Below are 15,383 nucleotides of genomic sequence, written 5' to 3'. Positions count from 1 at the left end.
ATAAGGCCGCCACAAGGCAATCATTTCCTTTACATTCCATCACGTGACGCCCTATTGCGCCATTTCAACATATCTCAAAACGAACGGTACGGACGATGATACTCGCCTAATAAAAGCAATGAGGCGACTGAAGGGCGCGCAAATGGGTCGGGCTTCGAGTATTTTATTGCTTCAACATTCATTATTTTTTGTTGTTGTTCTTGTTGGTTACACATAACCGCCTCTTAAAAAAAGAAACAAAACAAAAAGAGCAGAACAAAAGATGAAACAATAAAAACAAAACAGGCGTGTTCAGTTCACGGACCTCCCACCAACAACAAAAAAAAGTAATCAACAGCTTATTGTTTAGCGAGTAGGAAGAAAAGAGTGCGGTGGTATAAATCGAAACACTTGATAACTGCACATTACATTCTTCGTCTTCGGGCTAAATATTATAATGAGAAAATGATAACAAAACAAAAAACGGGGAAAAAAGATCTCAGACACTGAAGCGGATAGCCGTCAAAGAATTATGTTGAATTGCTACTTGCTTTTTTGTTTAATAGAATAATATTTGATGACAATCGCGCTGAAAATTTGGCAGAAATTATATAACGATTTAAATACTACCGTAATCAAATTGTAATTTAAAAAAACGCGTCGTTCGATCAATCAATTCAGTCAATGAAATTTTTAAATAGAGAGCCGTAATATCAATCTGTGATGGGTAAATAGAACGTCAGCAACAAACAATCGCGCGATTGCTGCAAGTCCTGAACCAAAAATTTAACGATAAACCGAAACGCTTAACAAATAAATCAACAAAAAACAAAAATGAAATAAGGGGTTGGGGGGGAGAGGATGATGATGGTGTAAAGGCGCGATGGCGATCGGGTTTAAAGGAAAAGCTCCTCTTATCTTATAGTCCTCACAGTTCGTCCTCGGTGATTCTGTTTAGTAGATGTAAGCTTTAGGCTCGGCGACGGGCTCTCCGCACTTGCCGTGGTACTTTTTGATGACTAACGATCGGGAACGACAGTTCTCCAACTGCAGGAAACATTCGTTGGAATAGGTCTTACGGTCCGTCCCGCAAACGGGATCGTACTCGGAGGGGCAAATGCGGTTGCATCCAGTGAAGCGGAAGCCTGCCAGCGCCAAACAGCGAGCCATTGGCACCTCGTACACGTATTTCCTATTAATAGACAGACGGATGAATGATGCGAGTTCAACCCACTCGACAAAAAGGTGAATGAATTTTGATTCATTACCCGCAGTTCTTGCCGCGCATCTCGCAGAGATTGCGGTAAATCTTGCCGTCACTGCCGCAAACGGACTGAACCTTTCGATCGCACTGGGTGTTGCACGACTCGGTGGCCGTGCAGTGGTGCAGCGCCACGGGGATGACGTGCTGTCCACACGTTTGCTTCTTCATTTCGCATTGAGTCCTGTAGACATTGCCGTCGGAGCCACAGACCGGCTGGTCAGACTCCCGCTGGTCAGGGCACGATTCCGGGCAAGAGTTATCGGGGGTAATCTTCATGCAGGCGCCGACATGAGCCAATTCGGTACCCCGACTGGGTTGCACGTTCAATAAAGAAAAAGAGAAAACAGATATAAGACTCTCAGACGTTTCGCGAGGGAATTGCTGAGTCATCAGCGCGGAAATGGCGCAAAAAAAATGTCGAGCAAATTATTTTCTACTTACGTGCACGAAGCCATCCTGAGGTGGCAAGGGGAAGGGTAGGTGCGGCCGTCATTACCGCAAACATAGTCGGGGTTCTCTAGGTCATCTTGGCAGGTGAGTTGGGAGCAGCGAGCCGCTTTGCCCGAGCAGCGTAGCCAATCCACGGCAATCACTTTGTCGCTGTTCGGTCTACACAGTCATCGAACGCAAAATTCATTAATACAAAAGTCAAAATGGCCCGTACGTGAAGAAGACGGCGGTCTCAGTTCATTTAATGGTTAACGAGCCGAATCCCGAAACCCGTTACAACTCAAAATTCCAACCCTCAATATGTTTATGTTCACACGGACCACCGTGGTCAAAACTGCTATAATATCTGTTGAATGGATATGTTTAATAGAGAGAAGGTTAGGTTGGAGTTACACGTACCCACAGTTGAGCATGCGTAGCTCGCAAGGGCTGCCGTAAATGTTGCCATCGGAACCGCAAACCTCTTGTGGTTCGGCGCTGTCGCACTCAGCCGGGCAGTTGGTAATGGCGCGCTCTTGCGGGATGCAGTTGCTGATGGGGATCTCGAAAACGTGACGCCTATAACACGTACGTGAGAGATTAAAGAGTCGAGATGAATGTATTTTTAGGCGATTAGTTTCGGCCCGCTCCGCGGTAAACCCGACAAGACGAATGGGTTCTTTGAATTCAAATGGAATGAATAATGATGAAGACATGGACATACAACATACCCGCAGTTTTTGACTTTCATCTGACAGCTACTGGCGTAGATATGGCCATCAGAGCCACAGACGGCTTTGGATGCCTTCCAGCAAATCTCCTTGCAGTGACTGGTCGTCTGGCAGAACTTCTCCGACGTCTTGACAACACCTTGTCTGCAGTTGATCAAATATCATAAACTCGAGCCCATCTTTTCAAAATTAGCTAGCTTCTTAATTCGTACCCGCAGGTGTGGCGTTTCATTTCGCAGACTGACTTGTAGACATTGCCGTTGGAAGCGCAAATTGGTCCGTCCTTGTCGTTTGAACTGCACTGCTGCGGACAAGGTTCTTCCAGCGCCGTAGAGTTCATGCACGGTCCGACGTGAGACAGACGAATTCCTCGCCTGTAAATTCATTCAAGAAATGTTTAATCACGAAATGTTCATCAGATTATTTTGACTTGCGAGATATTAGAAAAAGAATGCTATCGTCATTCTTTTCTGTTCTTGGAACTCGGCGTGTAAGCAACGTGTACGTCATACCTCTTGCATAACCAGAAATTCAAAAAATAGCTTAAAATAATAATAATAACGAGACAAAAGGCGGTATATGCAGTCTAAAGGAAAGTCGGCCAGCGGATGAATCTCAGCCGCTCCCAGCGGGATGTTGATGATAAATAGACCATTCAATTCCTTAATAAGACAAGGTGCCCCGTTGGCTGTGATCATCATCAACTTCTGCTACATTGACTTCATACGTGTAACACTTTTGAGATATTACACATAATTTCAAATCTTCGTTTTGTTTTGTAATTTTTTTTTTCTTTTCGGCTTCATCGAAACAAGTTCAGAAATTAGCGGCCAATAAGCCGGCGTATGTGTACTTTTCTCGGGTGAAAAGGCTGTGCGTGTTCCATAATTTTATTTTGAATGTTTTCCTTCTTATATATTTCTTGCTCCTTTTTTTGTTCTTCATTTGTTTGCTCTGAAACATTCCCAGCCAGCGGCGAAGACGAAAATTTTTGGCAATTTTCTTTTGGAATATGTCTGGCCCTTTGAGACGTCGAGCAACGCTGTCGGGTTAATGGACATACGTGCACGGTTTCGTGGCATCTTCGGCGGCTCCCTTCCGACAAGACGATAGGATATTTAAACAAAGTTTCCTTTTATTTCAAATCCGACCGAAACCCGATAAGGGGTGCTGCTTGAAAGCTTTGAGCAGTTGCTGGTGTTGCATCACGTTGCTGCTGTTGGCAGCAAGCGGCGGGGCTAATAACCGCCAAGTCATTCCAACTCGATTAAAAACCTGACGAGGTCACCGAGTCTATTGGTCTACATACCCAAAATAATCTGTCGAGTGGGTTTGATATTTGCAATTTACTTACTTGCAAGTCTCCACTTTGAGAACGCAGATGTTGAGATAGGTGCGCCCGTCAGAGCCGCAGACCAAGTCACGGTCCAAACTGCATTTGTTACCGCAGTACGAGCCACGCGATCGGGTGCACATCTTGTCGTCCACCGTCTCCACTTCTGCTTAAAGAATAAAAAAAAGTTTTTTTTATTATTAGAATAAACAGTTTCACCATTTCCACTCTCTCGTAAAACTTAAGAAATACTACGCACGATATAAGTTATAAACGGTTTTAAAAATTTTGGTTTACAGCCGACACTTGAACAGTTGATATTATTACGGTATAACAAGATGGGCTCCAGGTAAAAGTAGAGCGCATGCTTCATTGACATAAAATAAAGATGAGGATATAATTATGTCAGGAGTATGTTGAGTTTCTCCTCCCAATCCGTAGCCAATTACGTACTTAAATGCTTCTTAGGAGCGCACGAAAGCTAGCGAAAAGGTGGAATCTATTCATCACAAGAGTCGTGGCGGTTGTCATATTATAAATATAGACAGAGTCGGCGATAAAAAGGAAATTTTGTGGCGCAGAGGAGAAGATATAGCAAAGTGGAATTGAGGCCAGCGTTATCATCTCTTTTGAACACAATTTGGGGACAAACGTCGCCGCTAGTTTTCGCGTAGATAATCGCCTTCAAAAAGCGCAAAGAGTGAAATTAATGTCTTTTATTTCCCTGCAGGTCACTGTGTCACCTTCATTTCGAATTTAAATTGAGGTTCCTGCAGTTGGTTCTCCTAGCTATGTATCGCAGTCATCCGATTCGTCAACGGATTGCTTAAACTTCTTCGCTCATCGTCTTGTTTGTGTGGTACTACAGACCCGCGTTGAACGCGTGACATACCGCGGCTAACAGCAGCTGTTGGCGGCATTTTAATTGGAGCCTTCTCTTTGCGTGCGTGTCGACGTGTTCTATGCTCCTTTCAAGATTTTATCTCTCGTCTTGTTGATTTGACTGTCGTTATTCTGTCGTTCTTTTGAAATTTGGATGCCATGGACCCAGTTATCTGGTCATTATTTTCAGACAAATGGGACTGGATCTATGAATACTCTGATTGGACTTGAGAGTTTGTTGGCACGCCATAAAAAGAACGAGGACCCTTGTCGACTTCCTTTTCGTCGTGCAAACAATATGAAATCCATTTTCGGGAGATTGATAGCTTTGGATTTCCATTTTGAGCCAACCAAAGTTCGATGATTTATATCCTACCGGTTGGTATGTTCTTCACTTGGAAGAGATGCCGTGCGCATGTTGAAAGACTTCAACTACAACAACAACAAAAAAAGAGGCACATAAAAATGAAATGAAATGTAACAAGTTAAATAAATGAGCAAAGGAGGAGGAGAGGCAACGAGAAGGATGAACGAATGCTATTCACGCTATTCTGGCGCGCACCACCTGTTTAGTTCCACCTTGACTATCATCGTTTGCCCGTTGAGTGAATGGCCGCAAGCAGCCAAAAAAGAAGAGGGGGTTGGTCGACCCAGGAATATCTCATTAAAACGAACGTGGAATGTTATATTTCATCTTTTCTTTTATCTCCTTTCAATCCTCCTATCTCGTTGGCTGATGCTGTAATTCTCTTCTTCTTTCTCCTCAAAACATTTTCTTTTTTTACCGCGATCCATTTTTAATGCCGTTCGCGTCCCCGGGCCCTCGTCTGCCTCTTTGGACAACGAAAGTTATTCCCACACATTCCGTCAGCAGCAGCACCGGTAAACAATCATCGGCATTCAACCGTGTCTGGAACCCGTATGGAATGACACTGCCACATAGTATTGTCGCATATTAGCCACATATTTGACATTCGGGAATTTGGAACAGGGAAAATGAAATAATAATAATAAAAAAGGGCATCATCACGCAGACACAAAAAAAGAATTACAAAAATTAAAAAATTGTGTTCGGTCACATATCAACGAGTGAAGTGGAAAGAACGAGAAAAAAAGAAATGAAACATTGCGATGGCATTCTAACTGGGGCTTACCGAGACCGCAATTGCGGCGGTACAGGTCACACTCGTTGGTATAGATGACACCGTCACTGCCACACACCGGCTTGTTTTCTTTGGGGCAGAAGCGCGGGCACGAACTGCCCTCCCAGGCCGCACGGACACCTCCTGTGTGACACAAATAGAAAAGAAAATAAATTAAAGAAAAAAAAACACACTCATTAAATCTACTACTCCTGTTATTGTTGAAATCTTTTTATGTTGTACAAATTAAAAAATGGTGTGATCATTGTTTAATTTACAAATTTTTGTTTATAATGAAATTAAGCGCAATGAAAGAACGGCTAAGTGATCTGCGGGGAAGAAATTCAAATGCAACATTCAACACCCCCCTTGTTGTGTGCACCGAAGAAGAAAAGGAAAAAATCATGACAGTAAAGTCAAGTTTACTAGTCATTTGAATGCACAAGGCTTTGTTAGCGTGAGCGTGAGAATGAGGGAGAGCCCGGATGAGACCCGCTGTCAGGTTTTCTTCCCGGCCGCATCCTCTGGGTCGTTTCAAGGTCGACAAGGAATCACCCCGAAATAGTTAAGAATCGAATTGACGGACCATTTTTTATGATCATTTGTTATTGTTACGGGGACAAGAAATTCGCTGCGGTTGGATCACGAGACCGTAACGGGTTTGTAACTTTTGCTCCTTGTTCCCTAGCTATCTACCCCCGTCGTTGGAAATCTTGTTGAAAAAGTTGTTTTTCCACTATACACTTTTTTTCTTCTTCTTGAATAGTACACTCTCTATTGAACGGGAGTAGCCTTCAACCGCGGGAGCTGTTGACACAGAATAAGATGTATAATGAATGTGTACCACACCGTTCGGTGTCGTCAATAACTCAACAAAAGAGTCTAGGAAAACGAAAAAAATTTGAATTATGTATGCCCATGCCATGCATTAATATTTTTTTCTATTCATCCCAGACAAAGTACAATGGAAAAAGGAAGCGCCGGAATTTGACGAATTATGATTCAATACAGGATTTGGTTTGTTTTTTTCTTGCTGACCTAGAGGAGTCAGCCATCCACGACTAGACACCAGCCAATACCACCCCAGTGGAAGTTCATTGTCCCCCAAAATTTCCTGTGTGACGACACACACGCAGTGCGACATTTAAAAAAAGAAACCCAACAATCAATAAGGAAAATAAAAATAAGATGACGGATTGATGAACAAAAGAGTGTCGCAGTGTGGTTGAGACTAAATCACGCCTTCCCCAATTGGCAATTGTTATGGTCGAGAATACGACCAAGGTTCATTCATTCACGCAACGACAAACGTACAAGCGGACGGCATAACAATGGAAACAGGGAAAGCGGAAGGCTTGGAATCCGGCAACTCAACTCCAGACGGCGAATAATATGGAGCTTGATTTTCTACAAATCGCGGTGTCAGAGAGTACTATTTGGACGCCAGAAGAAAATCTGAGTACCCTGAGCTGTTTTCAAACCGACTAAATCAACTTATAACTGAACATTTTCTCTCGAATGGAATGATGGATGATGATTAACGGGCAAAAGACTACAATAAATTCCGGTTCTAGATATTGTATCCAGAACCATTAGGCCCTAGACTACATTAATAGAAACGGACAAAAACGGTCGATCAAGCGAGAAGATGACTGAGTTCAAAGACGAGATCGTTTTTAGAATTAAGAAAAATACAATACAAAAAAATAGTGACTTACCGGCCAGTACGAGGAAGAGGACAAACGATTCAGCAAAAGCAAAAGAGCGGCACATTTTTGGGTTTTTTTTTTCTTTCTATAAGAACAGCTGCTGTCAACTTGTTGACTGTTTTACTGGGAAGTTGGAACGACGAACTCGACTCGAACCGGATGGCCGATAACAGACAAATGTCTTTCGTTCAACGACAGAAAGTGACGGGGGATGGAGGGAGCAGATGGACGCCAGAGAGACAATAATCTGATGCTACACGTTCAACGACCGCCACGTGAGTGAACAGTCCGTCTCGACTGCTTTGGGGTTTTTCTTTCTCTCTCTCTCTCCTTTTTGTGTCTCTTCCCTCGGCAGCTTTTAACCACCACCACCTCTGGCCCTCCTTGCCGTGTCCCCCGCCCGACAAATTGAATAGCCGCGCCGCCTCCTTGTCCTCTTTCCTGTTTCTCTCGATTTTCTTTTTTTCCATTTTTCCATCTCCACCCTTGAGGGGGTAAAAACTACAAACATCGTTCGTTGGTTTGTTTCAGATGGCGGCGAATTTCCATCGTTCATTCAATGCCAGTGTTATTATTATTTTATAGTGCTTCGGCCATCGTCGGAGTTTAATACTGTCCCTTGATAAGGCCATCATTACACTTCGTTCAGCCAAACTACCAATATAACCCGTATATCGAATCGGATACAGGAAAGGGACGTTTGGGTCGTTCTTTTTTTCCTGTCGATGCTGCTGCTGTCCATTCAATTCGTTTACCGTAGTGCCATCAGAGCACATTTCGTTGCGGATGGCGAATGAAGCTGGAAAGGAAAAAAAAAAGAAATTCCGCGCAGTAGTGCACAAAAGCGCAATCCCCCCTGCCCATCTTGAAATATCAAGAACCTGAAAATGGGCCTCGAAGAATAACAACAACACAAGGCGCAGCCAGCATTGCGAGAGGAGATAAGAAAAGCATATAAAGAAAATACGAGTCGATTTGATGCCGTTATTCCAATGCAACACACAGACAATAGGTATACCATGGTAACCTGAAGAATGAGGACGATGGTGCATATCGACACACGACACACGACTGCGACTTGTGTGTCGATATGTTATATAGCTTTCAGACCGCTTCGGCACTTGTTTTCGTAATGACCAGCAAAGCTAAGCCGGCCAGCAACGGAATTGTGCTGCCGCCGCTGCGCCACATCGGTCCACATCGTCCCCGATGTCTCATCCAGCGCAAAAATGAAATGTCGGCGTCATGTTGCGTCGTTCCATCTCTTTCCGTCCGGAATGCTTAATTCAAAGGACCAAAATCAGGATTAAGAATTTGGATTTTTTTTTTACTTCTAAATACTTGGTGGAACAAAATAGGAAAAATAAAAACAGTCGTGATTTTCCAAAGGGCTTTCCGGGTGGAATGAACGATTGAACTGTAGAAAGTATATTGCTATAGAGCTAATGTCTCCGATCCGCGGATACGACGGGTGCTGATGGTTCAGAATAGTAAAAGATATACTATTCAAATGGCGCTTTCTCTTCGCGTGATTGGCGGCGACAATCATAACAAAACGAGCTGCTGACACGCTTCCACTTCTGTTGAATACGCTCGTGGCTAATTGCGGTTCGTTTTCTGGCGTGTTTTTTTTTTTTTCTTTCTGCTCGTCTTTTCTTATCTGCAACAGGATGACCATATACGTGTATGGAGACTAATCTTCCTTTTGCGAAAGTTGGACACACAGCCCAGTCTCCAAAGCGAAGTAGCCAACACAATCATCATCAGCATCCTTCACTATTATGTCAACCGTTTATATCTCTGTTCCTTTATCTCTCTCTCTCGGTTTGTCAGGTTTTCTTTCTTTCGAATGCTTGGAACCAGTGGAATTAAGAACAGCAAAAGCTTTTGCCCTGCTTTACTAGGGTCACGAATGAGGTTCCGTTAGACAACTCGTCAATAAGTCGAGACAGCCAACGTCAACGCCATCCACAATGGAAATAATGAGCTTAGAAATCTCTTGTCTTTTCAATTTTCGTTAGCAATATCGCTTTCTTCTAAGGACGAATGATTTCTTTTTGATTATAAGGGCGCCTTGTAGTGCATCAATCTTAGCCAGAACAGCCAAATTCTGAGCAGTAGGTTGCGGATGTTTTATTCAGTCACTACATGTGTATACGTAGAGTCGGATCGGCTTTTTGTCATCGACTTTCACGATCACATTATTGCCCGTATTTTGATTTATCGAACCCACTCCACCAGCTTTCAACTCGTGACCGGGCGGAGAGAAAACTAGGCTCGGTCGAAATGAATGCATCACATAATTGCATACGTGCAATAGCCTATATCGGCCTAATTCACTGCCGCCCTGAATTTCACCTGAAATTCGTCGAAGCTCAAAAGTATCTTTATGTAAACCAGCGCTCGCCATTGAAGGACATGCATTTAAAATGATAGTAAAAAAAGAATAACACGTTGGGCGCTCAATCTCTTCAATAGAAATCTTTGATTGAGGTCGCAGAAAGTGTGTTATATTTTTAGAGAAACACATGCAACGACTTACGCAACAGTCGTTTTATGTTAACCGTCATTATCTGGCTGCTGACTGTCCTCGCCCCATCTTTTCCTTGATCGTTTACTATTTATAGCTGATGGTCTACATGCAACGGGTTCGTTGTACCGTGCGTATCATTCTTTAAAATCCGGCATTCCTCCAAATCCCCCGGTCGAACGGGAATGGATTAAAGTACCGACCGAATCGATTCTAATTTATGCAACCAGTAACTTTGTTGTGGGTGGGGACCAACCCATCCGTAAAACACTTTGAATTTATTTCCTGCGAAACAAAACGAATTCTCGTTGGGGAACAAAACGGCCCGAGCCAACGAGAATCGAATAAAGAAGCGTTATATTGAGCGTGATTACCGGTTTCATCGATCCAACAAAGTCAATATTTTACGTGCATGACTATTTACCTGCCGTAGAAAAACGGAACTTTATCAAGCACATTCCGCAGTTCGTGATCGTGATGCAGCTAATCTGCCGTGTATTACCCTAATTCTGTGAAAGTATGGCGACTTGTCTCCGCTAAGCCGTTCAGCGAATCGTTGCTGCATGGCCGAGTCTTATATCTGCACATAATCTTGGAGCGGAATCGAATTGAGGGGAAAAAAAAAAGGATCCGCGTTTAACCGGTGCTTGGACACCTGTCGACCACACGAACGCACGCGTCTTATTCACTTCTACGACCGAGTCCATTCATCTACACGGCTTGTTAATTCTCACCTATATATAGACTTTTATAGTGCAGATAGTGTCCAAATGTCGCCACATAATCGTAATGCATCTCTCTCTACGATCGACTGGGCGTTTTTCTTAATTGTCTTTATTTTAATGGGCTAAAGGGATGGAAGGCGAGCTGGAGCATCGTGTATCCGGGCCCAAACGATGAAAAAGACGATAGAAATAAGCGAAGGAATTAAACCGCACGCATTAAAAAGCCATAATCCAATTTGTTTTTCTTCTTTTCTTTGTCTTTTGTTTCTCCTTTCAGAATTACGTTGCAAACTGGGCAATTTTGAAATTGGAGAGGGAACTTTGTGTTACGTTGCATTGTTGTTTAGGAGAATAAACGCAGCACCACGCCCGCGATGATTTTCCTGTTACTGTACTTTTCTTCAATTTTTCCAGTCTTTTTTCTTTCTGTTTTCCTTTTTTGGGTTCGATAAAGTGGTTATGCCTAGCGGGGGTTTCCTATTTGATCAAGACGACTTCCTATGTTTTTTTTTAACGCCGTCTCTCGACCGCGGATGGACCTATAATTCAGTAAAGAAACTCGCCTGATGATGACTGTGATGAAACACAGTCAAGCCGTCGCGCCTAAATGTTCACAACAAAAATATAGACGCTTGTGATTTTGGGTTTCCGGCTGAGGCGGGTAGAGGGCCGCGGGCCGGGACTCTCTCATGTGTCGAGCGAATCGGTTGAATTTTTTGTTGTTGCGCTGCTGGTGTGGCTCATTCTTCTTGTGAATGGGATAGCGTTTCGTAAATCGTTTTTCCCCCTCCGGTTTGTATGGCATTTTTTTCTTTCGCCATCACCTGACTGAGTCGACCTATGACTTGTGGGTTAGTCGATCACATTTCCACTGGAATGTTCCGAGAAAAGAACGAAAGAAACGACCCCGACGACGGAGGAAAAAGTACGAGACCCGTTAGAGCGCCGCGGCGTACTGCCATCACCGCCGTGACGACAACGAAGAAACGACATGACATAGCGATGGGGAGAGGGCTAACAAGTGGCAACGGATGCATCAGTTCGTCTCTGTGACCTTTTCCCGGAACGATCTAAGCAACTGCTTTCGTGTGCTCTGACTGGTGGGTACGGATATTCCGGTGAACGACGACGACGACGACGGGGGCCCCCCACACCAAAACTGACACAAGTCACAAGGGAGTTTCAGTTTTGTAGCCAAATAACAAAACGAGTACATCGTGTTTTACGTACTGTACATTTAGTGACCGAGTCTATGCGATGACCCATATGTGCGTTTGCAGTGCACCAAACTCTTTCCGAGTCCACGCAATGGCGCAATCGTGGAAAATGAATCGTAAAAAAGACACAAAAAACAAAAGGGGCTCCTGAGAAAAGAGGGGAGAGACAGACACATGAAAAATGTCGGGATTGAGCAAGGCACACACGGACTAATGGCTAATACAATTGCATTGTGTATACGGGAGTGGGATCGTGGGAACATTTCCATCCAGTTCAGACAGAAAACAGCAACAAAAAAGTCCCGCATTTGTCCAACAAACATACCAAAATGTAATTTGAATGAATTGAAATGATTTCCCTGATCTAACCCAAGAAAGCAAAATGTAGTCGGCCAGTTCAACCGTCCACGGGAATTTCGTACATTTGCTAAATGGTCCGCCCTTTTTGTTACATTCAATAACCCAAAAACAAGCCGCAAGGGAAAGAAATAAAATTAAGTATAGCCTATATCGTCCCATCCAACGGGATGATGACGCCGGACACACACACACAAAAAAAAAGAAGAAGAATGAAATAGTCGAATATATGCGCTCGTATAAACCCACAGAACGTATCTAACTGCAACATACGATCACATCTGTGACGACCGACAGCACCCGAAATGACCATTAAACAATGTAATGGCACACAGCAAGGAACGTGAAATAACTTTGGACAAACTAGAACCTACTTGTGTGACACATTGGACAGATGCTGCCGTTTTCTTTTGGCCCGTTCTCAGCTTCACAAATGGCGAATTCTAGTTCGATAGGACAGGATATTAAAAAAAAAAAAAAAAAACAGCCAAGAAAGAATAAATGTAGCTTAACTACATAAAGTCTTAACTATACACAGCACATTTACTTTAGAGAAGGTGTCCCTATAGCGATGAAAGGACACGTCGCCGTGCGTAATTGTATAGTGTACGAGTTTTAGAAAAATGTGGTTCTGCCTACGTGCGGTTATTACATGCGATGAATCCATACTCTATCATTCACCTGTTGATGTTGGCGCTGGACCGTATAACCATAGGCGACCAACAGCAGCTGAAGGGGTTTCTCACTCAACAGTTCAGCGCGACTCGTCCCGAAAAGTGTGGTTTCTTTTGTTCTGTAGTCACCAATGCTCAACTCTATAGGAAATTTATTTATTATTATTCGATGCGGGGGAAGTTTTTTTTTTGTTTGTGTTGCTGCTGACTCGATCGTTGCATGTGACGGCCTTGCGGAAGAAAGAAAAAAAACACACCAGCACTCAAATATACACAAGGGTGGCAAAGGGATATGGGAAATTGGCCAAAAGGTGAGATTGGAAGTAATGAGGCGTGCGCTTTGTTGAGAGAAAAAAAAACAGACAAAAAGGGAAGAAAAACAAAGGACGATGTGGAAAATTCTAACGGTACTAGTCCCTGACAGAGCCGACCGTGCCTGGCCATACCCGGGTCGTCATTCGGTCGCTCTATTTTTTCTCCTTCGTGCTCTTTGGGTTTTTTGTTATTTCTACGCATGTTATCTGTTTTCTCCTCTTCTCCCCCGTTTTCTCATCAACGCTGAGTCTGCTAATCAGGTCTTTTACAATCTTACATTAGGCCAAATTCGTTTCGCTGGCAAGAGATGATGACATTCCTAGCGCAGCTCCATCAACTTGAATTACCGACAACACCAAATTACATCTACTGGCGAAGGTAGTACGGAGAAAAGACTCTTGTTGCACATTTCGGCCTTGGATGTCCATCGGACACGATTGAGGCTACTTCGTACGTCAGGGCCGGCGCTTTCACCAGAGACTCATATTTTACGTCAAACTAATCTATACACTACCGGGTCATCAAGCACGGGAATGTAGGCTAATAAGCAGAAGCGCGAAGGTTTTGACGAGCCACCCACCATTACGAGGAAGTTACTGTTGTATCCTAGAAAGTGCTGATGCACTTGATGGTTATCTATATAAAGTCGTAACGAATTTACGGATATGGCCCTGTCCGTCTCGCTTTCTCGACACCCACAAATTGACGAGTAGTATCTATTAAAAGATTTGTGAGGATGGTTGTTAATAACGACACAACGACACACAAAGAAAAGGAAAAACTAGTTTTTATCATCAATGAAAAAGCCCTACTTCGATTCGGGTTCCCCAGCTCGTTTAGAAATTACAGGATATGCATGAAAAACTTACAGTTCTGATGACCTAATCGCTGTCAGACTCCACAGCACTTCTTCCTCGTCTAACACCACTTCTCCTACGGCGTGGCTCTTCGCTGGACGATGCGGATGGCGTTTGCGATAGGGCTTGCGAAGCAAAAGTCTGGGAGAGATTATTTTCATCATCCAAACCGGACAATACTCGGTTACAATTTGGGCATTTTAATTTCAGCTTTGAAATGCAATAGCGATGAAATTTCGCACCACATGACGTCTCCGGGCAAACAAATTTCTACGTCAGAATTAAATTAATGAAAAGAAATAAAGAAAAGAAATTTAAAAAAAAGCAATACGCCAAAAATAGTCTCTCCACACCTTAACAGCAAGTTTGTTGCAGATAACGCAGTCTCCGAGATCGTCGCCTAGTTTTTTCAACACGGGCTCCATCTCCAACAACGTTCTAACTGTAAATGATACTTCTCCCTCTCTCTGTACAAATGAATATGTAATTTAAAAAATAAAAATAACATTGAGGATAAAAATAAAGAATGAATACCTCCTTTAACCACTGTGCAGCAAAGAACTTATCCAAAGTTTTTTGAGCATCTGTTTTGCTAAGTTTAGGAATGTCTGCGCTGTGATTTATACAGTCTGTGGAAGAAACTGAGCCAGTTTCCGATGAAATGATTTCTTTCATGATCCACTTGAATAGGTCCAACTCAGCAGCAGAAAATTCTGATGTGTGCCTGTAAACTTAAAATACTTAATCAGAAACATATAATTTTATCAAAAAGGGAAAACATTACTTGGCTGCTTCACTTTCAATCAAACTGATCAGAGCGAAATATTCATCATTATTGTCTTCGCACAACCTTGATTTGACAGCAAGCTGGGCAGGCTTGAGCAAATCATTTAAGGATTTTATAAGATCTCTGATTTCATTTCCTCGTGCCTGGTCTAAAACATGTCATGGTAAATCATATATATTTGTTTGATAACTTGAATAGAAAAGCTTATGGACATACTTTTAAAAACAGTGGCATAAATTTTCTCCAGTTCTTTACTAGATATCAAAGGCTTGTAAAGCAAATATTGCAATACTTGTTTTTTTTCTTGTTCATCCGCCATTTAAAACGAAAAGGATATTATGGGTGGTAGGTTAAGTATATGTTTCATGGAAATAAAGCAGGATCGAGATTTCATGAAATTTTCGCGGTAAATGATGAATCACTGAACGAGGCAACGAGCAGACGATGAAGCG

The 15,383-nt window shown here is 42.9% G+C and overlaps 2 protein-coding genes across 4 annotated transcripts; both read right to left on the bottom strand.

Annotated features, from left to right (window-relative positions):
* Positions 1 to 147: 147 nt before the first annotated feature.
* LOC124192868 (agrin-like) lies at positions 148 to 15,375 on the bottom strand. 3 transcript variants are annotated; one of them, XM_046586387.1, is made up of 14 exons: positions 15,148 to 15,375; positions 14,929 to 15,079; positions 14,679 to 14,868; positions 14,498 to 14,611; positions 14,157 to 14,414; positions 12,980 to 13,113; positions 5,773 to 5,904; positions 3,758 to 3,902; positions 2,616 to 2,777; positions 2,404 to 2,547; positions 2,093 to 2,251; positions 1,685 to 1,852; positions 1,248 to 1,553; positions 148 to 1,171 (listed from the first exon to the last, which is right to left on the bottom strand). In XM_046586387.1, the coding sequence occupies exons 8-14, from the start codon at positions 3,877 to 3,879 to the stop codon at positions 934 to 936; spliced, it is 1,299 nt and encodes a 432-aa protein (XP_046442343.1). In that variant the 5' UTR covers positions 3,880 to 3,902; positions 5,773 to 5,904; positions 12,980 to 13,113; positions 14,157 to 14,414; positions 14,498 to 14,611; positions 14,679 to 14,868; positions 14,929 to 15,079; positions 15,148 to 15,375; the 3' UTR covers positions 148 to 933. The 3 variants fall into 3 exon arrangements, with proteins under 3 accessions (XP_046442343.1, XP_046442342.1, XP_046442340.1); XM_046586386.1 differs by lacking the exons at positions 12,980 to 13,113; positions 14,157 to 14,414; positions 14,498 to 14,611; ... (1 more) ...; positions 14,929 to 15,079; positions 15,148 to 15,375 and adding an exon at positions 7,479 to 8,744; XM_046586384.1 differs by lacking the exons at positions 12,980 to 13,113; positions 14,157 to 14,414; positions 14,498 to 14,611; ... (1 more) ...; positions 14,929 to 15,079; positions 15,148 to 15,375 and adding an exon at positions 7,479 to 7,813 and having other exon boundaries at positions 3,758 to 3,905.
* Positions 14,169 to 15,250, bottom strand: LOC124192514 (non-structural maintenance of chromosomes element 1 homolog). The gene is made up of 5 exons (XM_046585873.1): positions 15,148 to 15,250; positions 14,929 to 15,079; positions 14,679 to 14,868; positions 14,498 to 14,611; positions 14,169 to 14,414 (listed from the first exon to the last, which is right to left on the bottom strand). The coding sequence occupies exons 1-5, from the start codon at positions 15,248 to 15,250 to the stop codon at positions 14,169 to 14,171; spliced, it is 804 nt and encodes a 267-aa protein (XP_046441829.1).
* Positions 15,376 to 15,383: the final 8 nt, after the last annotated feature.

The sequence above is a fragment of the Daphnia pulex genome, chromosome 4 (assembly GCF_021134715.1).
Source record: "Daphnia pulex isolate KAP4 chromosome 4, ASM2113471v1".
NCBI classification, from domain to species: domain Eukaryota; kingdom Metazoa; phylum Arthropoda; class Branchiopoda; order Diplostraca; family Daphniidae; genus Daphnia; species Daphnia pulex.
The sequence above is the reverse complement of the archived record's forward strand: the minus strand, read 5'-3'. Positions and strand labels throughout refer to the sequence as shown.

What these genes read in the sequence shown, in the direction of transcription:
- LOC124192868 (XM_046586384.1), bottom strand. Translation starts at nt 7,533, where the DNA reads ATGTGCCGCTCTTTTGCTTTTGCTGAATCGTTTGTCCTCTTCCTCGTA. An exon ending in CTCAAAGTGGAGACTTGCAA is followed by an intron (nt 2,778 to 3,757) that starts GTAAGTAAATTG and finishes ATGAATTTACAG; the next exon opens with GCGAGGAATTCGTCTGTCTC. An exon ending in ATGAAACGCCACACCTGCGG is followed by an intron (nt 2,548 to 2,615) that starts GTACGAATTAAG and finishes GATCAACTGCAG; the next exon opens with ACAAGGTGTTGTCAAGACGT.
- LOC124192514 (XM_046585873.1), bottom strand. Translation starts at nt 15,250, where the DNA reads ATGGCGGATGAACAAGAAAAAAAACAAGTATTGCAATATTTGCTTTAC. An exon ending in ATTGAAAGTGAAGCAGCCAA is followed by an intron (nt 14,869 to 14,928) that starts GTAATGTTTTCC and finishes TTAAGTTTACAG; the next exon opens with GCACACATCAGAATTTTCTG. An exon ending in CTGCACAGTGGTTAAAGGAG is followed by an intron (nt 14,612 to 14,678) that starts GTATTCATTCTT and finishes TCATTTGTACAG; the next exon opens with AGAGAGGGAGAAGTATCATT.